At 51.7% G+C, this 21,827-nt stretch overlaps 1 protein-coding gene across 1 annotated transcript in view; it reads right to left on the bottom strand.

Annotated features, from left to right (window-relative positions):
• The window catches only part of LOC100902272 (uncharacterized), a 35,364-nt gene extending 17,017 nt beyond the window's left edge, over window positions 1–18,347 (bottom strand). The window contains exon 1 of the mRNA XM_003743756.3: window positions 18,262–18,347. Coding sequence (XP_003743804.2) covers window positions 18,262–18,347 — 86 coding nt within the window. The remainder of the gene's footprint in view (window positions 1–18,261) is intronic.
• Window positions 18,348–21,827: the final 3,480 nt, after the last annotated feature.

Below are 21,827 nucleotides of genomic sequence, written 5' to 3'. Positions count from 1 at the left end.
AAAACGCTTCCAAGTAGAAAAGCCCAATGTGCTCGCGTGATCGATCCGCTGACGCGTCCGGATGAAGCTGCCAAGTTTTATTCACGGCTCCTGTAAATCGTGGGATTAGCAACAATGGTGTTGGAGTCGCCCAGCGGCAACACTCTGGAATCCGCGCACATCGGCTGACAATACTTTGGCGACGTGTCCGAAGAATAATCAGAAAACTGGAACATAGCACACGCCGAATAGCGGGGTTCTGGTGGACGAGCGGTCACCAGAAGAAAACTGGGATGGACTCCAACAAGAACAGGGAACCCAAGTCCACTCTCGTCACGGCGGCGATGGCATCGGCGACGAGCGGGTGAATTCCAGCCCACTGGAAAAACGCGGCTACCGACCGGTGATCGAGCGTAAACGGGGGAAGAGCCTTCGAGAAAGAAGCAACGGCAGGAAAAAGTTGCAAATGACAGAAACACTCCGAGCATCGAATATGAGCGTGAATCGCTGCAGTAATTAGATAGTAGTCGATGTTTCGAGTTTGGGTCCCGACAGTGAGTCGGTCTGGCAACCACACACAAGGACTGGGCGTCCGAGTTCCCGCTCAAGTACCGGAGCGAGCGACTGCTCGTCGGTCCGCCAAACCAGCCATAGATAACGCATCGATAGCATGGTACCGCCGGAAAATGACTAGAGGGGCGTTCCCTATGATCGTAGGAATAAGGATAATCAAATATAATGCACCAATAAATTTCCCTGTTCGGGTTACGGTCGCTTCTTCAGCCAAGTCCGTCCCGAGTGAAAATAGAAAGTTGGACGGAAACGGAACAAATATCGAAGTGGTGGTTGGACGAATGGCAATAACACGATGAGACCACAAGTAGAGAATAGGCAGCGGGAACTTCGATAGAATCAAAGGGATGTCGGAGGAGCTCCACGATGAAGTACCGTAATTCACGTTCCCATTATCCCACGGAGCAGATCCACTTTTACCCAAGGAACAAACGAGTGGATCGGAGGGGTAGGTATCGTTGTCATATCGGCAGTCGTCTAGTTCCCCAACAATTTATAGCAGTCCGCTGGTGCGGGAGCGTGCATCGTGTAGTCCGCCCAGACCGAAGAACGCACGCGTGAAAAATGACGAATGAAATTCTTAAGGGATCACCATCGGGAACGTGAACGATTTGAGAAGTGCCCACTCGGCAGTGATAGTAGTTCGCATTTCTGCAGGGAGATAAACGACCGGCGTTGTTATTACTCGGTATAACCACTCGGATTTCTCCTCATTCTCGAAGATACAATTATTGAAACTCATGCAGAGAACACTGTGCCTTAGAGCCGACACCGTGAACACGCCCGCGCCGTGGCGCACGAGACCCATGTATCTCTCGCGGACGACACGAGCTCCGACGCCCGCTGAGCGAGGTATGAAGCTCAGAACGAACGAGCGACTAACTATCCAACCGATTCAGGAACTACGCCTATGAGCACGACGGAACCGTGTAGGTTCGTCGTCTAGACACTGAGAAGTGCAGACGGCTCCGCAATCGGCGCTCCGTGGAACATCGTTTCGCGTTCAAAATCGAGCCACGCAGTATGAGTCAAATGAATACTCTGTATCGAATAGTCGTGAAAGAAATCGCGCAGGACCAGCGTAAAGCACAGCGTCCAAGAACACTTTGTCTCTTTTCTGGTGTCTTGACTCGACCGCTGTCGCTCTGAGCTCCTCGTTACCGCACGATTCATTCCGTTGTCTTTTCGGTTTTCTGCTTCTCGAAGATTTCGTGGAATCAACTTTAATACCATCGACACGAAAATAAAAAGAAAACTCGCCATGGCGGCAAAAAATATGACAGAGAGTCGTAACAGAAAATGTAACAACCATTAACCTTCCCCAGCGCTGCCCTCGTCTGAATAGAAGCGAATAGATACAAATATCGAGCCACCCAGCGTCAGTTTCTATAGGTCTTCCGTAATGACGTCTCGCCTACCGATCTTCGTACATGCACTCCTCGACGTAACACGCACATCGCCGACCGGCTTCGACCAGGGATGTCTTTCGAATTCGATTCAGCTCGGACTCTGCCCTGCGGAAAACAGGAGTCTTCCCATGCAACGAGTCTCAGGTGGGGACTGAGTTTTAGGAGGAGCCAGAGTGTCCAGATTTGCTGGGCAGCTAATAGGGAAGTCTCCTGAATCCACATCAGTCATTCTTTCGATGCGTCTGTTTGCCGGCTTGCCTCCGTACCCGTTTGCTTGCCGATTGGGCCATGCATGACTATGCTTGTAGTTCCGGCCTGAGCCCTGGCGTTCATAATCAAGTTACGTGCCCGGTCTGGCCTTGCGGAAGACAGCGAGCGTCTTCAGTCGCTTCTATTCCGCGAAGAGAACTTACTCGCTTCCTCATCTGCCGTTTGTTTGCTCGTTCTCTTTCATTCGGCTTTCTTTAGAGTGTTTGTCCAATACGAGAAGCTTCGCCTATCTGGTGAGAGCAAGCTGCCTCTGAACAGCCATCGAGACGGAAAGAAAAGCGAAATATTCCATTTCTCAACAAGCTGTTGGCTCTTAGGTCTACTGCGACCGATGCAGAACGAGACGGATTCGTCAAAAGTCGGACGCATCGGAGAAAAAGAGGAACAAAGCGCACGGCAGATAACGCGGCCGGTCGGAAAAATCTCTCATCAAACAAATCCAGTGCGACAGAGACGTTGATGTCCTTCCTATCGGGGGGTATATACAAGCAACGGGGCGGAATAATTAAATATTCGCTCCTTTGTGACCAGCATCTGCATACGGTAATCAGCCGTAGGTCCTGATACGAGCCGGATGGACTTGACGATATGCCTCGGGAACCCGGCGGATCGAGTGAATCGAGATTCTCCTCGTAGCCGTACGATGCGCGAATGAATCAGACTCCCAGCGTTGTCCCTGCTATCTCGACCAGGGCTCAATCGATTTCGCATCGAGCTGGGTTTACTAGGCCTCGTGATGCTGGATGGAACTCAGCTCTGCTCCCAACGATTCGCCGCGCACCGTCGCAAATGTACCCTTAGTATCTCTTTTCGCGACGGGAGCTGGTCTTCGTCAACTTCGTTCATTCAATTCAACATTTCTCTTACAAGACGATGACCAAGCGCCCGAGAGGGAACCGTAAAGATCAGGCCCGTAAAGATCACGTAGGCAACACCCTTCATTAGTGGGCTTCGGCCAGTCTGAGCTACCGGCGAGCCCTCGAGAGCTGCTGGTCTGCTCACAATCGGTATAACGTGGAGCCTTATGGGATGAACAGCTCCCACTTTTAACGGGAAAGTTCCGGCTGACCAATCTGGGGTGGGAGTTATCCGCAGTAATGTCTGCTCCTTGATACAGGCGTAGTATGCAAAATAGCCACGTGAATTACGTCCGTTCCTCCGGGCACCAGATGTAACGAAGCCGTGCGGGAGTCTTGTTGCATCCAGTGGGCTTCGAGATCGCCCCGCTTCCGTCAGTCAAGTGATACACTTCGACGTGACGACGAAGAGATAGACGGACACAATTATCCGCTTATGGCTAGTGGCGCCATCGGAGATTTCGGACTCGTGTCAACTCCGTCATCGGATTAAAGTCTTTATTCAATTTTCGGCTCTACTTGACAGCTGGAAGTGACTGCTGCGGTCGCTTCACAGAATGTCAGAGTGATTGTTGCCGATCGGACGAGCTTTGCTCTCATCTTGGAGCAACTTGTCGAGTCTTTCCGGTCGGTTACTGCGTGCGAGAGTCTCTCAGCCGAGGGATCACCACATAGTATTTAGAAGAACACACCTCTCGATACTAAGAAGGAATGCCGTGGGCGAGAATCGTCTCCTGACAGCCGTAGAGACGCAACTCGAAATCTGTGCTTACCTGGAAAAGAGAAACGAAGACTATAAGTTAGGCTTGGATTGGGATCAGAGAAGGATAAGAGTCATCCGCACGGCCGTATCGAGAGTCGACTGAAACGAGAGAACGATGGTCGGCGGAACGAGCAGGGAGACGGCCTGGCACGCTGGCGAGCGAGCGAACAGGCAAACAACAGAGAATGGAGCCATATTTTCCAGCAATTTGATCACTGATTGCTCTTCGGAGGGGAAAACAGAGGGAAATACCATATTCAGCCTCCAAACGGCCCCCTTCATGGCGACATCGGTGGCAACTTCAGAGAGAGCTCCACGGAGAATGTTGAGGAAAATCTAGCGTAAAGGACTTAAGAGCCAAGTGGAACAACAGGTACACCCGCGATATGAGCATGAGTATTCAAGAACGAAGTAAATTTACATGAATTGAATAAGACTCGATAATCATGATGAAACGAAGAATAAAAACGGGAAGAATGAACGCGGTGAAGGTACTGCTCCGTCGTACTCAGTGCAGGGGAATTTTCTCACACAATGATTTTTCAATTATTATCAAAAATGTAGTTTTCGTTTCCTCGAGCTTCCCCAAAGCTGTCACAGTGGTAGACGGAAAAACTCGAAGTTTCGAAAGCCTCCGGACGGACGGGCGGAAACCAAAATCTAATATTTTTCCCTGAAGCGAGCGTGAGACTTCGGACGGCTTAGCACGGAAAACATGGAATGAGCTTCGGGAAAAAATGAGAAGCTCAAAATAAGAAGAAATGGGCATAAAAATCGAGGAGCCGGATACCTCTTCGGTATACAGGTTCTCAGGGAAGAATTCAGGCACAGTCATTTCGCTTTTTTCGGTCTTCTCCAACACTCTGAGTCATAAATTTTTCCGTCATCCCATGCGCTACCGGCGCGGAACACAACAACTGGCCCTATTTGAATTTCTCTTCACGACGGTTTTCACTGGCACCCCCAATCCCTCACTCCGTGGATCCCGGAACGCATCCAGGAGTGGATGCAGAAAACTTGATCCTCAAGTTCATGTATGCGTACCGGGATTCTTGCGTCAACGGGTCCTTGGATTGCGGATCATAGCTCTCGAGCAGCCGGCGGGCAGTTAGGCTCATCATCGAAACCCGGCAGAGGGGGAAGCTTCTACCTCAGTAATTGAATTTCGTACCCACTGAGATCGTCTTCAAGACGGAAGGAACCTCTCCCTTTCGATATATGTACAAGTATCTCTTTCAAATGGCACCAGAGCGATAGAAAGCCCGACAGCGGCGCCCCTTAGCAGCGCTGTTGACAGCCACGAGCAGCAGGAATGCTGAGGTCCCTGCTCAAATTAATTGCTGTAAATTAGTTTCTTTGGAACCGCGTCAGAGGATAGGAGTCCGAAATTCGAGTGAAATTCTCATTATCAGCCTTCACATGCTATCTAATCGAGCGAAGTCCCTCGTTCGGTGAAGTGTAGCGTGCTTGGACCAATCACTGATGAACGAGCTCTCGTTTCCTTCTCCTCTCAAAGATCTGGAATGGACGTCACGCCAACTCCGACTGACCAAGTACGCGTTCCCTGGGATGTGTGGTGAGCGCTGCCAGTGGCCGTATGGTGACTGAAATGAGTCTGACGCGCCGTAACCTCTGGCGCCCACGCCAGGAACCCGGCCGCACAAGGCTCGTCAACGAGATTGGGGAAGGCGACGGAACAGATCGACCGGTAGCGACTGAAGCAACAAAGTATCCAGGGTTCTGGCAGACGAGAGGCTTTAGTAGGAGCGGCGAAGATGCAGGTCTGCTTGCCGTTGGCCGGTCGCCCGTTCTCGACTAGAAATTGTCGTCCAGGGTGTGGTGTGGTGTCGGGACGGGGACACCGTTACATAAGTGTGTGCTCCGCAATCTATGCCGAGCTAAGCACACGCAACGCGCCTACCGGAATCGCGCCTGGACGACGAAGCCGACGTAGTTGCCGTCTTGACTCAAGGCTTCCACTTTCGAATTTCATATAAAAGTCATCAAACATGAAGAGATTCTTTTTATATCATGAACGATGCGCAGCCGCGCATGTCCACTGCGAGTTCCGGCGTGAACGCATCAGGAACTCAGAATGTCGACGACGACGATGATGGGAAAGCATCGACAGCAATGAAGGAAGCTCGACGACAACAACAACAGCCCCGGAGAAACGGTCGGAAGTTTGGGTCGCCAAGCGCAGAAATCCAGGAACTTGAGTAGCGAAGTGACCATAAGCTACCGAGTGGCTCTTATAAGCCACTTCGGACGATCATTGTCAGCTCAACACTTCCATATTTTTCTTCCACACCACTACTGCGGAAGGCTCTTACTATACGGGGGCGTAAGTGAGTGGATGGATCGCCAGTCAGGTTTGTGCGGGGTTTGCGCACTTGAATCCCAAGCGGACCAGTTGGAAAAAAAGGATGCGGATAGATTTTTCGAGAAGTCATCAGGAAGAGAAGGAACGAGTGGCAGTCCGCTCGCTCGAGCGAAGTGAGCATCAGTACCGGATGGGGTCGCTCTTGGGATGGCTAAGTTGTAGCCCTCGATCGTTCGGTCGATCGGCATTGACGAAGTCACGTGGACACAGGCAATCGCTATATTGCTGGTCGATCTTCTCGATAGCCACTTAAATGGTCGAGGAGAATCAAATCTTGAAATATTTACAGTTTCGACTTTTTGCGAGAATAAGTCCGAAAATTCACGATTTTCCAATTTTCATAACTATCAATACGATCGGGACGAGGAAAGACGGCTCATGACAATTTGTTCGCGTCACGACTCGTTTCCGCTAGATACCGTCGATTTGTTGGAATGAGATAAGCTCGGATAGACTTCGGAGGATTCTTTCAGCGATGATTCGTCGCTCTCATCTAGACTCTCTGATTCTCTGCCATACCAGGGAATCGACCCTTCGATAGGGTGACCCGGCGGCCCTTCCAGGTCCAGAAAAGTCCGGAGGCAGCAGCCCGGAGGGTTCGTACCGACCAATCGTTGCTCGATACATCGCTATGAAAGTTAATAATTTGTCAAATCTCCTCGATCACGCCCGGCGAGCTGAGAATCCATGCTCTCTCGTCGTCGTCTCGTCTTGGTCTATACACCGTACCCGATTTTCGATCTCGCCTGAGAACTTGAGTAGTCACCGTGGGCGAAATTTTCATCGTTCGCCTTGTATCGAACGCTCCCCACCCTAGGTGGTCGGCGCAGTCGGAGTCACTTAAGCTCCGCGAAGCAAGAACCTCAATTTCTGAGGGGCTTTCGGAGAACCTTTCGACGGCATGGGTGTTCGAGTAACTAGGGGATCGATTGGACCTCCTCCCGCCCGTCTGCTCGCTTTCCGTATTAGGCAACACTCAGCATTTGTTAGCAGCACTTGCGGCGGCGGTAGGTCCGCTCTGAGGCTGATGAGACGCCTCGACGGGGACCGTCGGCGAGCTGATCAGCCGTGCCTGGGGGTGACCGGGGGTTCGAAGATGAGGACCAGTCGATTGAGACGTCTTCACTCTTCTGCCCGCGCCGAAGAAGTAATCACCTACACGGTTCTTTGAGGTGACTTCAGAACCGGGGGCACCATCACGTCCTTGATAGACAAAGCTCTTCAAGTTTCCCTCCGTTTGCCTGTCTACTCTTTTTTTTTATTTAATGCGGCTACCGGGTCACCAAGGACCCTTGAAGCTTAGGCCCCCGAGGTCCAGGAGCAAAGGACTAAAAAAGGCGTAGAACTCCGTAACAATCGGCTACCCTGCACCCGCGACAGAAGAATAACGTGACACCAGCGTTCTCTCTGAAATGTGCCGAGGCCAAAATCCTAAAACGAGATTGCCGGGAGGCGAAGATCGCCCCCAAATAACTTGAGGTATCCCCATGCTATAGTATTTTGGTGGGATTGACATTTCGGCTGGTTTTGGCGTCGATTGCAGACACGGTGGACTCATCTGCAGACGATGACAACCTAAAAATGGAGCTGTGTATTCAAAAACAACGTTCACGAGATTCTCTTTTTTCCTCTCCCCCTCGACCAGAAGACGGCTTCCCAGCGAATCGGACGAAGATCCCTTTGACTTTGATTGTTCCGGCACCTTCAAGAGCCGTTCGTTCGAAATTTCGACTACCTGTTCGCAAGAATAAGACTCCCCTCGATTGTCGATCGACGTTTCATTTCGCTTTTATCGTTTCCTACGTTACCGATGAGCGACTCCCGCGAGTTTTCCCGCGACTGCGTCCAAAGTCATGTGGTCACGAATGCCGATTGGAGTATTCTTCAGTATTGTACGCTACCTAGTGAATTGAAGAAGCTACTCAATCATATTTGAGGTATCTTAGCACATCTATCGGCAGGTGCGGAACCTTGATAGCTCCATCTGACAGAGGACACGAAAGGCAATTTCCCTGTGAGCCCGAAGGCATTTGATCGGCGTCATCTCTCTTCAGCGGATCGAAGAGGAGTGAATTTTCGGAAATTAGTTTGAATCTGCAGTCAGAAGCTGCGAGCGGACCCTCGCCGCCTTCTTCAGAGCCGTTCGTCTTTCTTGAGAACTTCAAATTGGACGTTCGGGCTTTAGTCGAGCTTGATTTCTGTATCGGACCCCCTGGATCATTCAGTAGCGCCAAAACGTGAGAAGACGTAGGTGTGCCCGCGCGAAAATTCAATGTCAAGGTCGGAAATTCGGCCGAAGATCGAACTCAAGAGTCGAAACTCTCTTGACGCGATCTGTCGGTCACCAGAGTATTGACTATTTTTCCTTCGAGCGGCCGAAGACGGACTGACTGTCTGACTGACTGATTGACGATTTGTCAATGCTGGGAGCTCCGAGCGACGGAGCGGAAGAGCGCTTCCATTTAAAAACGTCGCGCATTTTTTTGGGAAGGGATGCCGTTCAATTACCGAGAAAGCTCGACGGTGGCTCGTCACGAGCCCCGCCATCGTTTATATGGAGCATTGTCGAGCGGCGTTTTTTTTCGCAGCGCTGCTTGCGCGTGCTGCCACGCCTTATCAATCGAATTCAAAGACAAGCGAACGTAAGATGAGAGAAGGCACGCACCCGAAAGAACGAACGCAAAAAGTGTTTTCGGGCAAACGGGTGGATTCTATTGGGAGAGCGGAGTGAAAGGAGGATTTAATTGACCACTCAATCGTCGCTACCGCCATCGAGCTACTGTGAGGCGTCAGTCACCAGATTTCCGATCTCGACGTCGCGTGAGGGAGCGGCTCACCGATCGATGGATATTTCGTCATCTCTACTCCACTATCATATTTTCCGGTAGCCTCGTCGCAGTGAGCGTAATTTCTACAGAGCCAATGAACACGTGAATCTCTCCAGGGGCATGACAATTTGAGATTCACCGCATATCGCATAGAGCTCGGATATGGAACACAACGTGAGGAGTCCCGAGAGAATAAAACGAGAGTTCAATTCTCACATCGCGACCTAGCCTACGTACGAGAGTCCGCTCAGGAATTGATGATGTTTTCTCAGCTAGATCCGAGCCTTGCTTCGCGTTGCGGTCCTCACGCCGCCCGACTTCCCCTTCTGATAGGAAAGTAACGGCATAGAAACGTCGCGTTTTCCACCGCAGTCACCGTTCCCATCATAGCTGTTGTCGTCAGCACGTCGAAAAGATCACGAAAATACTCTTCTCATCACGCTGCGTAGGCGTTGACACCTTCGGCACCTGTTAGACAGTATTTCAAAATAATTCTGCGCCTTTTCTTCAGAGACACGCCGTCGATGTAGACACACGAGTCTAGCACCAGTCGGAGCAGCTCTGAATTCGGCTGGCGCCATACGCGTTCGCGCACGGCCCGAAGCGAATTTTTGTTGAAAAATTTTGAATCAATTCGTTTTCCACATTCCGCCCGTCGAAGTGGTCGGCCAGCTCCTATTTTCATCCTGCTGCTGCTACACCCATCATTGTGACTGGATCACAACCACCTACCCGACGCTTTCCGTTACGTCGCCCGGTTTTCCGCCGCGATAGTTCCTTTTTTTTTCATCAAATACTTTGTAATCATGATTTTTTTTATATGGACGTTTCGGTTCCGAGTTCCGTGACATCGCCGATACGGATCGGGTCGAAGCCCAGTGACTGCTCGCGTCTGGAAAGGGAGCAGCCATGCCTCCACGCACTATCCTGATCCTCCAAGGAAGCGAGGCAATTTGGGGTGAGAGGCGAGGGCACGAAGCGTGCTTCTGATTTTCAGGCTCCTCGATGATTCTCTGGAACCCGATTCATTCGCTTCAAGAGTCGTTCCCGTAACAGGGTGGCAGTGCGCTGCTGCAGCCTCCGCAGGAGCACTCGGGTAGCAATTTGTGTGTCGCACCAGGCACGCTCCGGGATCGCGGCCAGTGAAAAATAGCGATATCGAGGCGACTGATAAATTGAGGCAACAAGCAGAAGAGCAGACCTGCAGATTCATTTGCAGATAGCGGGCGAAAATCGTAGAGAATCCCAGAGTTACCGTCTCATTGTCACAGTCTGAGGGGACAAAGAACGAGCGGAGCGTTAACAGATTTTAACACGCGCCGCCCGGAGAATAGACTGAGGTTAGCGTATGAGGAAGCTACGGACGAACGTTTTTGCTGCCCGAGTTCCACGGCGTCAGCGAACCTGTTGTAAATTGTGAACATCGGCTGATTGTGGACTCGTTATCACTGCAGAGAGGTTTCGACCGTCGCACCAAGTCCCCAGCCAGTGGAGGAATCGCATTTGACACCGACACCGCTCTTCTCTTCGGTGTTGACTACGCGGGTGACGGAGTCTGCCGAGTGAGAAAAGTTTCTCTTTCGTCGTTATCCGCCGCTTCCGAAATCTTTTCCTCCTGAACGCCGAAAGGATACTCCTGAGGTTCCCCTAGTTTTTCGATTTTTTCAACTTGTTCTTTCTTCTCCACCTGGTCGTCATGTGTCTAGGTCAATCCAACGAGGTTTAGTGCCATCCGGAGCACATTATACAACGAATGTGGGAGCTCCATGGAGGAGCAGAAGAACAGTCCAAGCGACTCCCGCTCCGTCAGGCCGAATCAGACGCAATTAGGAAAGCAGTTCACCCTCGTGTCTTGGACAGTCCGCCGGGTCTATCAGATCGGTTTTCTCGCTGTCCAATCGCGGGTGATCGCTGACACGGCTGGATCATCGATATTTCCTTGATTTTCGTTCGCTCGCGCCGCGCCATTGATACACCGCAGTACCGCAATGTTCCGGTCAATCCTGAACAGATCGACGGCTTATCCCGACTCTGGGACGAAAGGCGGAAATATCCGCCCGAGAGGATGTCTCTGGACTCTGGAAGCCTCGATCAGAGAAGAAGCACGGAAAGGGGAAAACTTCAGACCGACGCTCCGATGACTCGTTGAGTGATGTCCGTCAGAGCTCCTCCCTGCATCGGACCTCGCGGGTGAGCTCTCTGAGCACCGAATTCAAGGCTTCGATTTATAATCCGAAGGCTTGTGATTCTTCCCCGTTTGCGAGCCAGAAATCAGGAAGATCAAAAACCCGTCATCGAATTCCAGGAGTTTAATGGAGGAAGTTCCCCGCACAGAAAGAAAAACTTCTTCCTCCTCGCATATGTGTGATTTTATTGCCGCTGCAGCATCCTTTCTGTGAGAAGAGCCGTTAATAGCGTTCCCCGAATAAGTCCTGGGCCGCGTACCGTAGCTGGGGAATCGAGTTCCCATGGTGCCGCCGCCGAAAGCTGAGAAGCACTTGCAACAGTCATTGTCAATATATCAACGTCGGCGTCGCAAGCCTCGCATGCGGTGCCCGCATGTTTAATGATTGGCAAACGCGCCTTCGACACAAACGCCCAAATTGTCTGCGCGCCACCGGCTGCAACCACCGAATCAAAATACTCCGGCCGAGATGTGACGATGAACGTCGATAACAACGGGGTATATGATAGAGACAAGGATGTCAGAGAAGTCGACGACGATTTCGGGATCAACCTTGAATCGACGCGATCAAGTTAGGTTTCAGCATAGTGGTCGCTCAGCATTGTTACGTGGGCAGCAGCCACACCGGTCGCGCCGACCGCTTGCCACAACAGATGATCATCAACGCGCCCCGACCGCCGCCGCAAATGTACAATACTGTTACGGCAGCATTACCGAAGCGAAGAAGAGCGTCCATTGTGATCGCATCCCTCTCGTATTGACCTTTTGATACCCCATTCTATCCGCATGACTTCATTCGCGACTTTCCAATCAACGGTCTACGTCAGCGACATTGGATGAGCTTGCAAATTACTTCGACCGGATCGCGAAAAATCAACAAGAGTGGGCAGCATCCACCTCGAGCCATTGGCATCGTGAGGGGTCCATGGAAGTACGAGCGATCGAGGATTCAAGAAGTGGAGCTCTCTGTCGGGAATATTCTCGCGCGAAACAGAAGTCTGACAAGTTCTATTCGATTCTCACGATCATTTCGGTGGAGGACTTTTCGATAAAGAGGACCGGACGGGAGAACTGTTTCGAAGACGAAAAACTCGAGTACCTACGTACCAAAAGGTGGGAAGCGACGCTCGCGATGACGGCTACATATCATAGTATCGATAGCCCTGATTACGCGAGGACGCCCCTCAGCTTTCCGGAGTTTTTCGTCCACCGATCTGGCAGGAACGTCCCCTCGTCAGGGAGCTTGCCCTCCTGCCAACCGGCAGATTATTGATGAGTATGCACGTCAGCTTGTTGGCGGAAAACAGTGAGGAGCGAAAGCCCATGTCGAACGATAGTAATGGCATGAGGAGCGACTGAAGAGCCAGATAAGAAAGGGAACTGGAATCAGGAGGGTGGCTCCCCCTCGACATTCCTTTGAGTGCCCCCAAGGCTGTATATTCGTTTTCACAGAGACATAATTCGCATCTTGTCGATTCGCAGATCGTCTTGTCAACGAGTTCTGCCACAGATTGCTGAAAAATTCACGATTCGAAAAAAGTTCTCATGGATGCGGATACTACTCAACTACTCAATGAGCTTATCGGAAGCTTTATTCGTTCGCGGAACTTCGATCCAGTTCGGCTCCTGTGCCATTTCCGATGATGATGAAAATCAGATCGAGACCATCGGCAGACAGGTCTCGTTCACGTCCCGTGTAACAGTACGCAGCGTCGAGTCATTCTTTGCTGGGATCGCTGCGAAAATTATCATGACGACCGCGAGCACGGCGCTCTGTAATTCAGACATCTCGTCGTATTGTTGTGGAGCCGAGCGGAAAACTCATATTTCTTTTCTTATGCAATGATTCAATATCAGGAGCAATCGAGCTGACCTGTTTGATTTCGATTCTTCTTCTTGTGGCCGGCCGCGCGCACTGCATTCACTCCCACCAGCTCAGCTCTTCGGGGATGGTATGTCGCTGATTCCCGCTCCAATTCTGGAAATCGGGGACTTTTCAGCGTCGACCCCGCGCGTCTAGTTTTTCCGTGATCTTCTCCTCGTTCCATCCTCTTCGCTGGACATTGAATGCCCCGATGAATCTCTTCCTTGAGGTGGTTCGACGTTTGCGACGGAGACGCCCGAGCGAAATTCCAGCGAGAGTTTCCCGCCGTCCTCGCGCGACCCCGCCGATGACAAGGTCTTCTCGGAAAACCGGGACGAAACCACCAGACGTTGGGAACCGCATCGGTCAATCACGGGACTCTTTCTTATCCTGCCCCGCAACTTTCCTCGCTCGTCCGGCAACTTGGTCTCCCGCGCCCAGTCCACCAGCATCGAAGCGGCGGCGATCGCCGGTATGTACCGAAAATAAAGACACGGGAACATACTTTTCGTGCTTATCGTCCCACCGATGCAATAGATTTCGCGGCGAAAACCAAAACGCGCGTGTTCCACGTCGCTTCGGGTCCATTAGGTCTGGTCTCTCGGACGACGTTACCACCGGTGACTTCAGTGACGTCGACCGATGACAGTTCTGCCCTATTCGGGTTGCGGACACACATAGAATGTGAATGATGAGGTAACGAGCCGTTCCTGCCTATTCCGACCGAATGCATACAGGAGGAATACGAGGAGAGCCGGACCGGCGAGACCGCAGGGCGTTCCGGGCTCATCCATCGCTCAAACGGACACCGCTTGGAGAGTTGCGGCCAGCGAGCGTCTCGGTGTCTTTCGGGCTTCAGTTTTGATAGATTCGGCTCACTTGTTATGCCTTGCACGCATGCTGTGACCACACATCACGGTATTTCACGATGCGACGGAGACGCGTCAAACCAACCGAAATCAACCAACCGACATACGAACGTACCTACCGAACGGCCACCGGACGCTGGAACGGAAAAACCGCACCGACGTTCCTCTCCGTCGTCGGTTTTCTGTAGCCAAAGCGTAGACAGAAAGCCCGACGCGGAGACGCGCCCGTTGGAAAATTCGCTGCTGATTGGAGAAGCTCGACGAAAGACCCACAATGGAATTGCGGCTTTTGGCTTCGTATGCTTCATAGTTCCAGCGCCTGGAACGCTCAAACCCCTGTGCTCAAAGCCCTGTGCAGCCTGAAACCGAGACTTCCCGTCTGCCTTTTTTTCCTCACTTCTTCCCGTCATGATGCTTCTCTCAGGGCCGATTTTTCCTTCTGTGATTTCTCGATTGGTATCTGCGATTTCTTCACCGCAAGCGCCGAAATAGTAATCGTGCAGAAATCCTATCCGGCCAAGCAAATACCAGAGCTCTGAAATGCAAGGCGAATTGTCCGTGGAGCGGATCTCTGTTCCCCATTCCTCGAACTCACCTCGCGATTAATCACGAGTAACCCGAAACGACGCGTCGGAGAATCCCAGTACTTTCTGTTCTTCACGAAATTCTGAATCAGGTGGCTGACTATGCTCCGACGGTGTACCCCGAGCTCTCGTTCGAGAATCCGAATGATAAGCTGCTCCACTCGGGGACACTGGCTGCGTTCGGTAGCGCACCGAGAGCGCGACTCACGTATAAAAAAAGTACACGGTCAGGTGCGCGTCCAAGCGAGCGCTTATTCTGTGGGAATCTTCCCTGCCCCATCTGAGGTGTTGCGGTGAGCCTCGACGAACGTAATCCGATGGCTCGATCGATCGATAGATCGCTCAGGAGATTAATACTAATTCAACGGCCCCGATTGGTGGAGTAGAAACCGAAGAGACGGGACTTTATGCTCTACGCCGAGCGATCGGAGCTCGAGCATCGACGGTGCGAATGACCTCCTCCAGCCATTCCGTCCGTCAGTCAGTCAGACAGCCTGGTTGTCAAGCTGACGGGAAACGGAGGGAGAAGAAGCGAAGCCGACCGACTCACTAACGAACTGACTGAGAGAGCAACAGAATGTCGTTGAATCGGAGGTGCTTTAGAACAGCTTAGCGGAACACAGCAACATCAGCGAGAAGCCGTGTGCGACAAATGCCGTCGTTTGTGGCTTCAGATCGAACAGGTGCTTTAAGGCGAGCTTCTGGCTTCAATCCTCTCATTACGACCATGTCTTCTGATTCCATCCTAGACAATGGTTCCTTCCCGAAGGTCCGCGCGGGCATTCCGCAGACGCAAGTTTACGGTTATCTGAACCCCGTCATCGGACTTTTTCTGTCCCACGACGGGTTATTCATCGAGTTTGTTGCCGAAGCGCTGACTGAGAACCGATTCGCGGCTCCGATTTCTACTAAAGAAGCTCTTCCTTACCGACAAGCGTATTTTTCACAGATAAATCGGTAACAATCGTAATCGAGCGGAGATCGATACGGAATCTAGTGATCGTTGAACCCCTACAGAAAAAAAACTCCCTCCACCAAGGAGGATCCAATACGCGCTTCGTCTCCTGTGAGCTTGACGAAAACCCTTCTTGGCACGTCATCTACCTCGATCGCGAGCCTCATTGATACGCTGGAAGATAGTGGTAAACATATACATCCAGCTGATGCCGACCCATGACACGAATGGAGAAGAAAGTCCATTCAAGATCTGCAGTCTTCTCACAAAACACAATGTCGAACGGGAGGACCTCGATCGAAATTCGCGGTGACGGGCCGACCGGACGCTTCCCAGGTCCAGCGACCTCCTTGACCTCTAATCGGAGCGCGACGAATTCCTCGTTCGAAAAACATTCAATGAGTGGCATGGAAACGAAAGGCGTAAAATTCCACACTGTCTTTACCGGAAAATTCGAATTACTGTGAGAGCGAGGAGCCCCTGGGACGTTCCATGATCGGACTTTCTGCGCCTCTTCCAGAATCGCCAAGCCAGCCGATGAAATCGATTGTGCAGACCGCGTGAATAATACTGTAGACATGGCGATCCCGAGTGCCCCGGTCGAAGAAAAAATGGAAGGGAGAAGAATGATGATCATCGCGCAGTATCTCGAGGCGACCGCGCAAGCGAAACGATCAGGTCCGGGATTGAAAGAGCTGAAAGCATCGCATAGCGACGGTTGCTGCGGCGATCGAAGATGCTTTTCGGATGAGCGGGTCGAGAGCTCGGGTTCATCACGTCACCTCGCATCGAAACCCATCGCATCGTGATCAAACAACACTCTTTCATTTTTCCCTTCCATCATTTCTTCTCCTTCGGCCTTCAAATTCTCGTCAATTCCCTGGCAGAGTTGATATCTGCTCCAGATTCACACATCTTGTTTGAGTTGGCTTCTGCTGTCGTCGTCGCCGCCGATCGATGTGCCTCTTGTCTTTCCTGCCGAACAAACTACGGAATAGCGGAAAAATAGATGGACGGAACAGAAAAAATGGCGTGTCATCCTTCGCGATGCTGCCCAGTGCATGCCCCGCCACCACACGAGCCGCTCGGTGGGCGCCTGAATCGCTGGCGATCGAATGCCTCGCAGAGAGCGACATCGGAGGCAGCTGATTGTCTCCTTTTCTCGATCGAAGTCGTCGCAGAAGTTTCTGACGATTGATTCTGTCTGTCTTTTGAAATCCGCGCAGCGCAAATTCCAGCCAGCTGAGGGACCGCTTGTTGACTCCCGCGACGACTCTAGGAGTTCTGCTGGCATCCCTCTTTCCCGTGTTCTCCAGTCCCTCTCTTTTTTGTCGGGCAATTTTCATCTTCATTAGACCGGATCTTCATCAGATCAGGAGCTCGAACCGAGTGAAATTATTGTCATCTTCGGAGCGATTCGGACTCTTCCCGCGAACTGTGAATTCGCTGAAGGCCCGATGTGTTCCCATTCGCAGCGCTCGGATACGGTAGCAGGACGCCGAGAGCTCACGAACTCTCCGCAGACGTCTCAAATCATATGGATCACTGCACTGAACGCACAATGTGCATGTAGGCCCTATACGTATCCAGACTTAGCGGGACGAGACCTATCCACCTCTGTTTGATGAAATCTCCCAAGACTCAGGCAGAAAGACTATTTCACGAAGCAAACTTATGCTGTCAGAAAAGCCGAACATCAGGAATAAAGACCGAATCTGCACCGTTATTCATCGATGCACCATGGCAAGCATTGCTCGCCGCAGCGGGAATCGCTGGAATTGGAGCAGCCGTCCGCCTAGTCTCTACCAACCAGCAGGTGAGTGGATCGGACGGTCGGCCGGATAGATGAGACAACAAATTGTCATTGATATTACGAGTATCATTCATTAAATTTGATCGCCGCGTCGAAACATTGAGTTCCTAGATGTAGGAAGTCATTTTCCGGCAGCTAGGACTAGCTCTCTTGAAGCCATCGCTACACCCATCCATCCCTAGCCAGCCAGTCAACCGGAGTACCCGCACGCCAGGATGTTGCGTCTCGAATGCAGTCGCCGAGCGGGTTGCGAAGCACATGATTCGACGATGTCTGAATCATGAACTAGAGATGAACAGAACGTTTTTCAATGTTGACATACACTTGAGCAACGCCAACGATGGCGGCATCCGAGGAGAATGATGGGGAATAACTTCTGGCAGCGAATTTATTCGATGTCGTCCTCGTTGACGACGATATCATCATCATCACAAACATTGAAGACAGACACAGTCAACGAGTAGCGTCTCTTTACTCGTGGCAAATATCGGCAGGTACCTCTGACGACGACGACGACAGAATCTATGATGTGAACGCTGTGGAGGATCGAGCTGTAATTCACTCAGGTCACGTTGTTTACGTGTCTGTTCAGAGCTGTCAAACCGGACGTATCCAAAGAGGATCGACGCGAAGACCGCGCGATCATCGGATTGAAGCTCAGGGGCGACGGGTGATCAACTTCCTCGTCCTCCGGTCCGATTCTTGAGCCTAGAGCTGATGAGAGTATTCCGAATGACTTTCTCGCGTAGAGGAGTGCCTCCTCTATCGGTCGGTCTCAGCGAGTGCTGGGGTGATTTACGCGCGCGACCGAGCCGCCCTTGTTCTCAAGACTCGGAAGCTGACTCTCCGTGTGCTCACGCCTGAGTCGGTACGCGCCGCCTGCGACTGTCAATTTTTTGTTTTTCGAGAAGTCCGATTAGCCAACTCACCTTTCATCTTCGGGGAGATCGGTTCCGGCATCGGGTCTCATCGATTGCTTCGAATGAGTTTTGGCCTGAACTCTCCATTTCATCATCTTGAGACCGTTCTTGAGGTATCTCCGGACGACCAGGTCAAAACTTCACCAAAACACGTATTCCGGGGGATTCACCTCACAGAAATATCGCAGTCCGAACCCTATCGTTGAAGTTCGCTCGCCGACACGATTATCCGGGAAACTTTGACAAAGATCTTCAGGTTCTTCTCTGAGCCTGGTCATCACATCAAACACCTTCAGGTCTTCAACATCTTCTCCAGAAGAGAAGACGCGGACCCAAAGAAATACAGATGAGCGAGGCTTCTCAACTCCGACGATCTCAACTTCTGCAGAACCTCTTTTCGGAGATCAAAACTCGAGATTAAGGTGGCTTCGTCTCCGGTAGAATCCGCTCCACTCGCGGAGCAATAGAGAGCACTCGACCTTTCAGCGCACTCACACGAGCATCGGATGGAGCCGAACACACACACGTCCGTCCGCCAGCGCGACCGATTCAATCTGAAACGGGACGGTGGCCGTGGTGAAACGCGCGCAACAACGTTCACCGGTCGCGTGTAGTTCTCTCGTCGACCACTTCTGGCGCTTCGGTAGGGCTGTCGCTCAGCGGCGGCGACGTCTCGCTGCTTCAGGTCCGGTTATTCGTCCATTTGCTTCAGTTTAAACGAGCCGGGGGCAAGGGTACCTGAGGCGGGGCTCAGTGCCTGATGATGCAGAAACTCCAGAGCTACCGATTCTTCTGGAGCCCCCCTCCTCCCCTGTTCCCGATGCTTAACTTCTGAAGCCGATCGGAACTCGCTCACCGCGAAGGTGTGAATGGAGGTGGCGGTTTTTTTCTTCTCTGTCGCTGAACCTCTCCTCCCACGACGCAGACCGGCACAAGCGCGAAGAAAGAGAAGACAGTTCGTAAACAAAACGAAGGTTTCTTAGAATCGCCCCACTTTGTACGTCAGTCCTCATCGTACTACTCCTTGCCGTCCTCGTCTCAAGTGAGCTGCTCGGTCGGTTGAGCGGCTCTCTGGGAAGAAGCGCACGACAGGGGAGGAAGCGCGAGAAAAAAAAACTGCCTCGGTAACCGACTCATGGATTCTGAGGATAAAAAGGCTGAAAACCACCCACGCTCCCCGACAGGAAAAACAGGTTGCCGGTCGGAGTACGTCAGAAAATCGAAGTCGGCCGTAAAATACGTATTCTTTTTGAGGGTTATCCTCCCCGTTGGTAGTTCACTGTTTCCTATCTTTTCGTTCTGTCCGACGTAGCGCTCCAACACAGTCAGCTGAAACGTCTGTCGGTCCGACCGTCGAACAAACAGCGGATAGATCAGCGGTCATATCCGTGGACCTGATATTCCGAAACAGCTGGCCTCAACGCAGGCTGCTGCGGAGTTTTCCAAGAGACACCAATCGGGTGAATCCTCTCTCGACTGACTCATCATTCCGCCGAGCCTTCGACGGTCCTCATTGTGTCTCTCGTTCGGCTCACTCAGCCAGGAATTGTGTTGAACTTATGCGGACGAAAATATCCACGCACAAAACTCTACGTCTTTCCAAATCTTTCGAAAGCAGAATCAGGAGCATATCGTCCGAATTTTTCAATGTGAACTTGCGCTAGCACCATGTTGTGCGGGATTCGCACCGATTGGAAGAGTTGCCGCTTCTCTGCAAACGCATGCGAAACATACTTTTGCGAATCCTTGATGTACTCTCCCCTTCTGTCGCATCGCGTCAGACAGTATTTATTTATCTGAGGGCGCTGACCTTTCGCACCCTGATCCAGCGGATCCTGCGACGGAATTACGTTAGGCTTCCGCGAAGCAAACAGTCGATGGAACATAAATTAAGGATTCCGGAGCCGTACGCTAAAGGAGCCCTATGCGTTCCGAGTTCCCGGGCGTAGTTTCTAGGCGGTGGAACCATACTGGAATGGAATGGAGCAACTGTTGCAGGACCTACTTCTGCAAATCGGAGCGACGAATTCACGAACAAGTGAGCCTGTGACGAAATTGAATTCGATGTGCGAATCTCTATCTTAGCCGAGCCATGACACGGTTTCACGAAGGCGGGGGTGTCGAAAACTGAGTCAACGGCGTCGCGTTGACAGGGACCGAGTTTCGATTTCAATAGCGAAATCGCTGGCAATCCTCTCGGTCATGGTTCTGTTTCCGTGAGCATTGCTGCTTTGGTCGCTCGAATTTACGATGAGAGAAGTCAACGAGATTTTTTCTTCGATTAGCTCGTGCACGCGGTTGGAGTCCACGACGCTGAATTATTCGCGGTCTTCAACTGTTCTCATTGCCGGCGCGCTTAGAGCAGGAAGGGCCACGCTGTTAAAGGAATTCGTGCGCTACATTGTGACTGTTCTAGCGGCGAAGGCGGCCTGTGGAGTAAAAGTCAAAGCAGAGAAAGAATGAGAAACTCGAAAATTCCTCTAGGTTCGAAGCGAATGAACAGATAGATCCTGCTGCACCCGGCCGATCCGAGTACCGGGCGAGCGAGCGAACGGCCGGTCGCTCGGTCGAAAGGACCGACGACGGACAAGTCGAATCGTGGGAGTGGCGTCATTGAACAACCGACGAAGAGATAGCTGACTGCGTGCTCATCGACTGACTTACAAGTGACCACTGCTCGAAGGTCTGCCGGTCATTCCACGTAGTGAACAGACAGCGACGCCCCTGCTCTCCGATGAAGGAACCAGAGCGTAGATAGACGGTTCCGTATGCTCGCTTCTATCCGATAGATTTATAGGTGAAACCGATCTCACCGAGTTCGGGAGGCTCGGTGCGAACTTCTCTACGGACGTTCCTACTCGGGCCAGAGATCCGTTTGTTGGATTTGCTTGGACATTTGAGCGGCAGGTGGGCCCCAGTTTACTCAGCTGCGCTTGTAAGAGAAACACAAGCCAAAGTTATGCAATTCGAGCCCTCGTTGATTCCATCACAAATAGCCATTCACCCATCGAGCCCGTCCGACCGTTCATCCTTCTGAATAATCTCGGAACATATGGTATTCTGCTCCAACAGGTGACATGTCTCTCGAAAGACTTGGATTCCGTTCGGCAGCCTTCCGAGAACTAGTCCATGGTAGATCTTATTAGAGCTGAGAAACTCTTCGCGATTCGCCTAAAACTAGTATCCTAACGCGAAACAGAAGGAATTCTCAGGTCAAGAAATAACTTCGAAAGCTAAAGCGAGCGCCTCGAATTGATAGGGCCGAAAGCAGGACCCGAGGAGAGACACACGAAAGTCAGAAACGTGATTTATCGCCACCGTCTTCTGTTTCAATCATCTCTGTCGAATCACTCCATATAACACCGATCGCGATAATTGTGCGACAAACTGCCGACTCACTCGGGTGCCGCTAAACGGCTCGGATGTCGTGGACATGTGATAATTACAGTCGCATTGCGCTTCGGATACTTTCGTCTAGTGACAACGGAAGTCACTTTGACGGGTCGCCATTCGCTACATGCTGGGAGCCGGTTTAAAAAAGCATCAAGAACAAGTCGATGGCGGCGCGGCGCCTG

Source organism: Galendromus occidentalis, unplaced genomic scaffold (genome assembly GCF_000255335.2).
Source record: "Galendromus occidentalis unplaced genomic scaffold, Mocc_1.1 scf7180000077451, whole genome shotgun sequence".
NCBI classification, from domain to species: Eukaryota; Metazoa; Arthropoda; class Arachnida; order Mesostigmata; family Phytoseiidae; genus Galendromus; species Galendromus occidentalis.
Note: the sequence above shows the minus strand (reverse complement) of the source record. Positions and strands in the feature narration are given on the sequence as shown.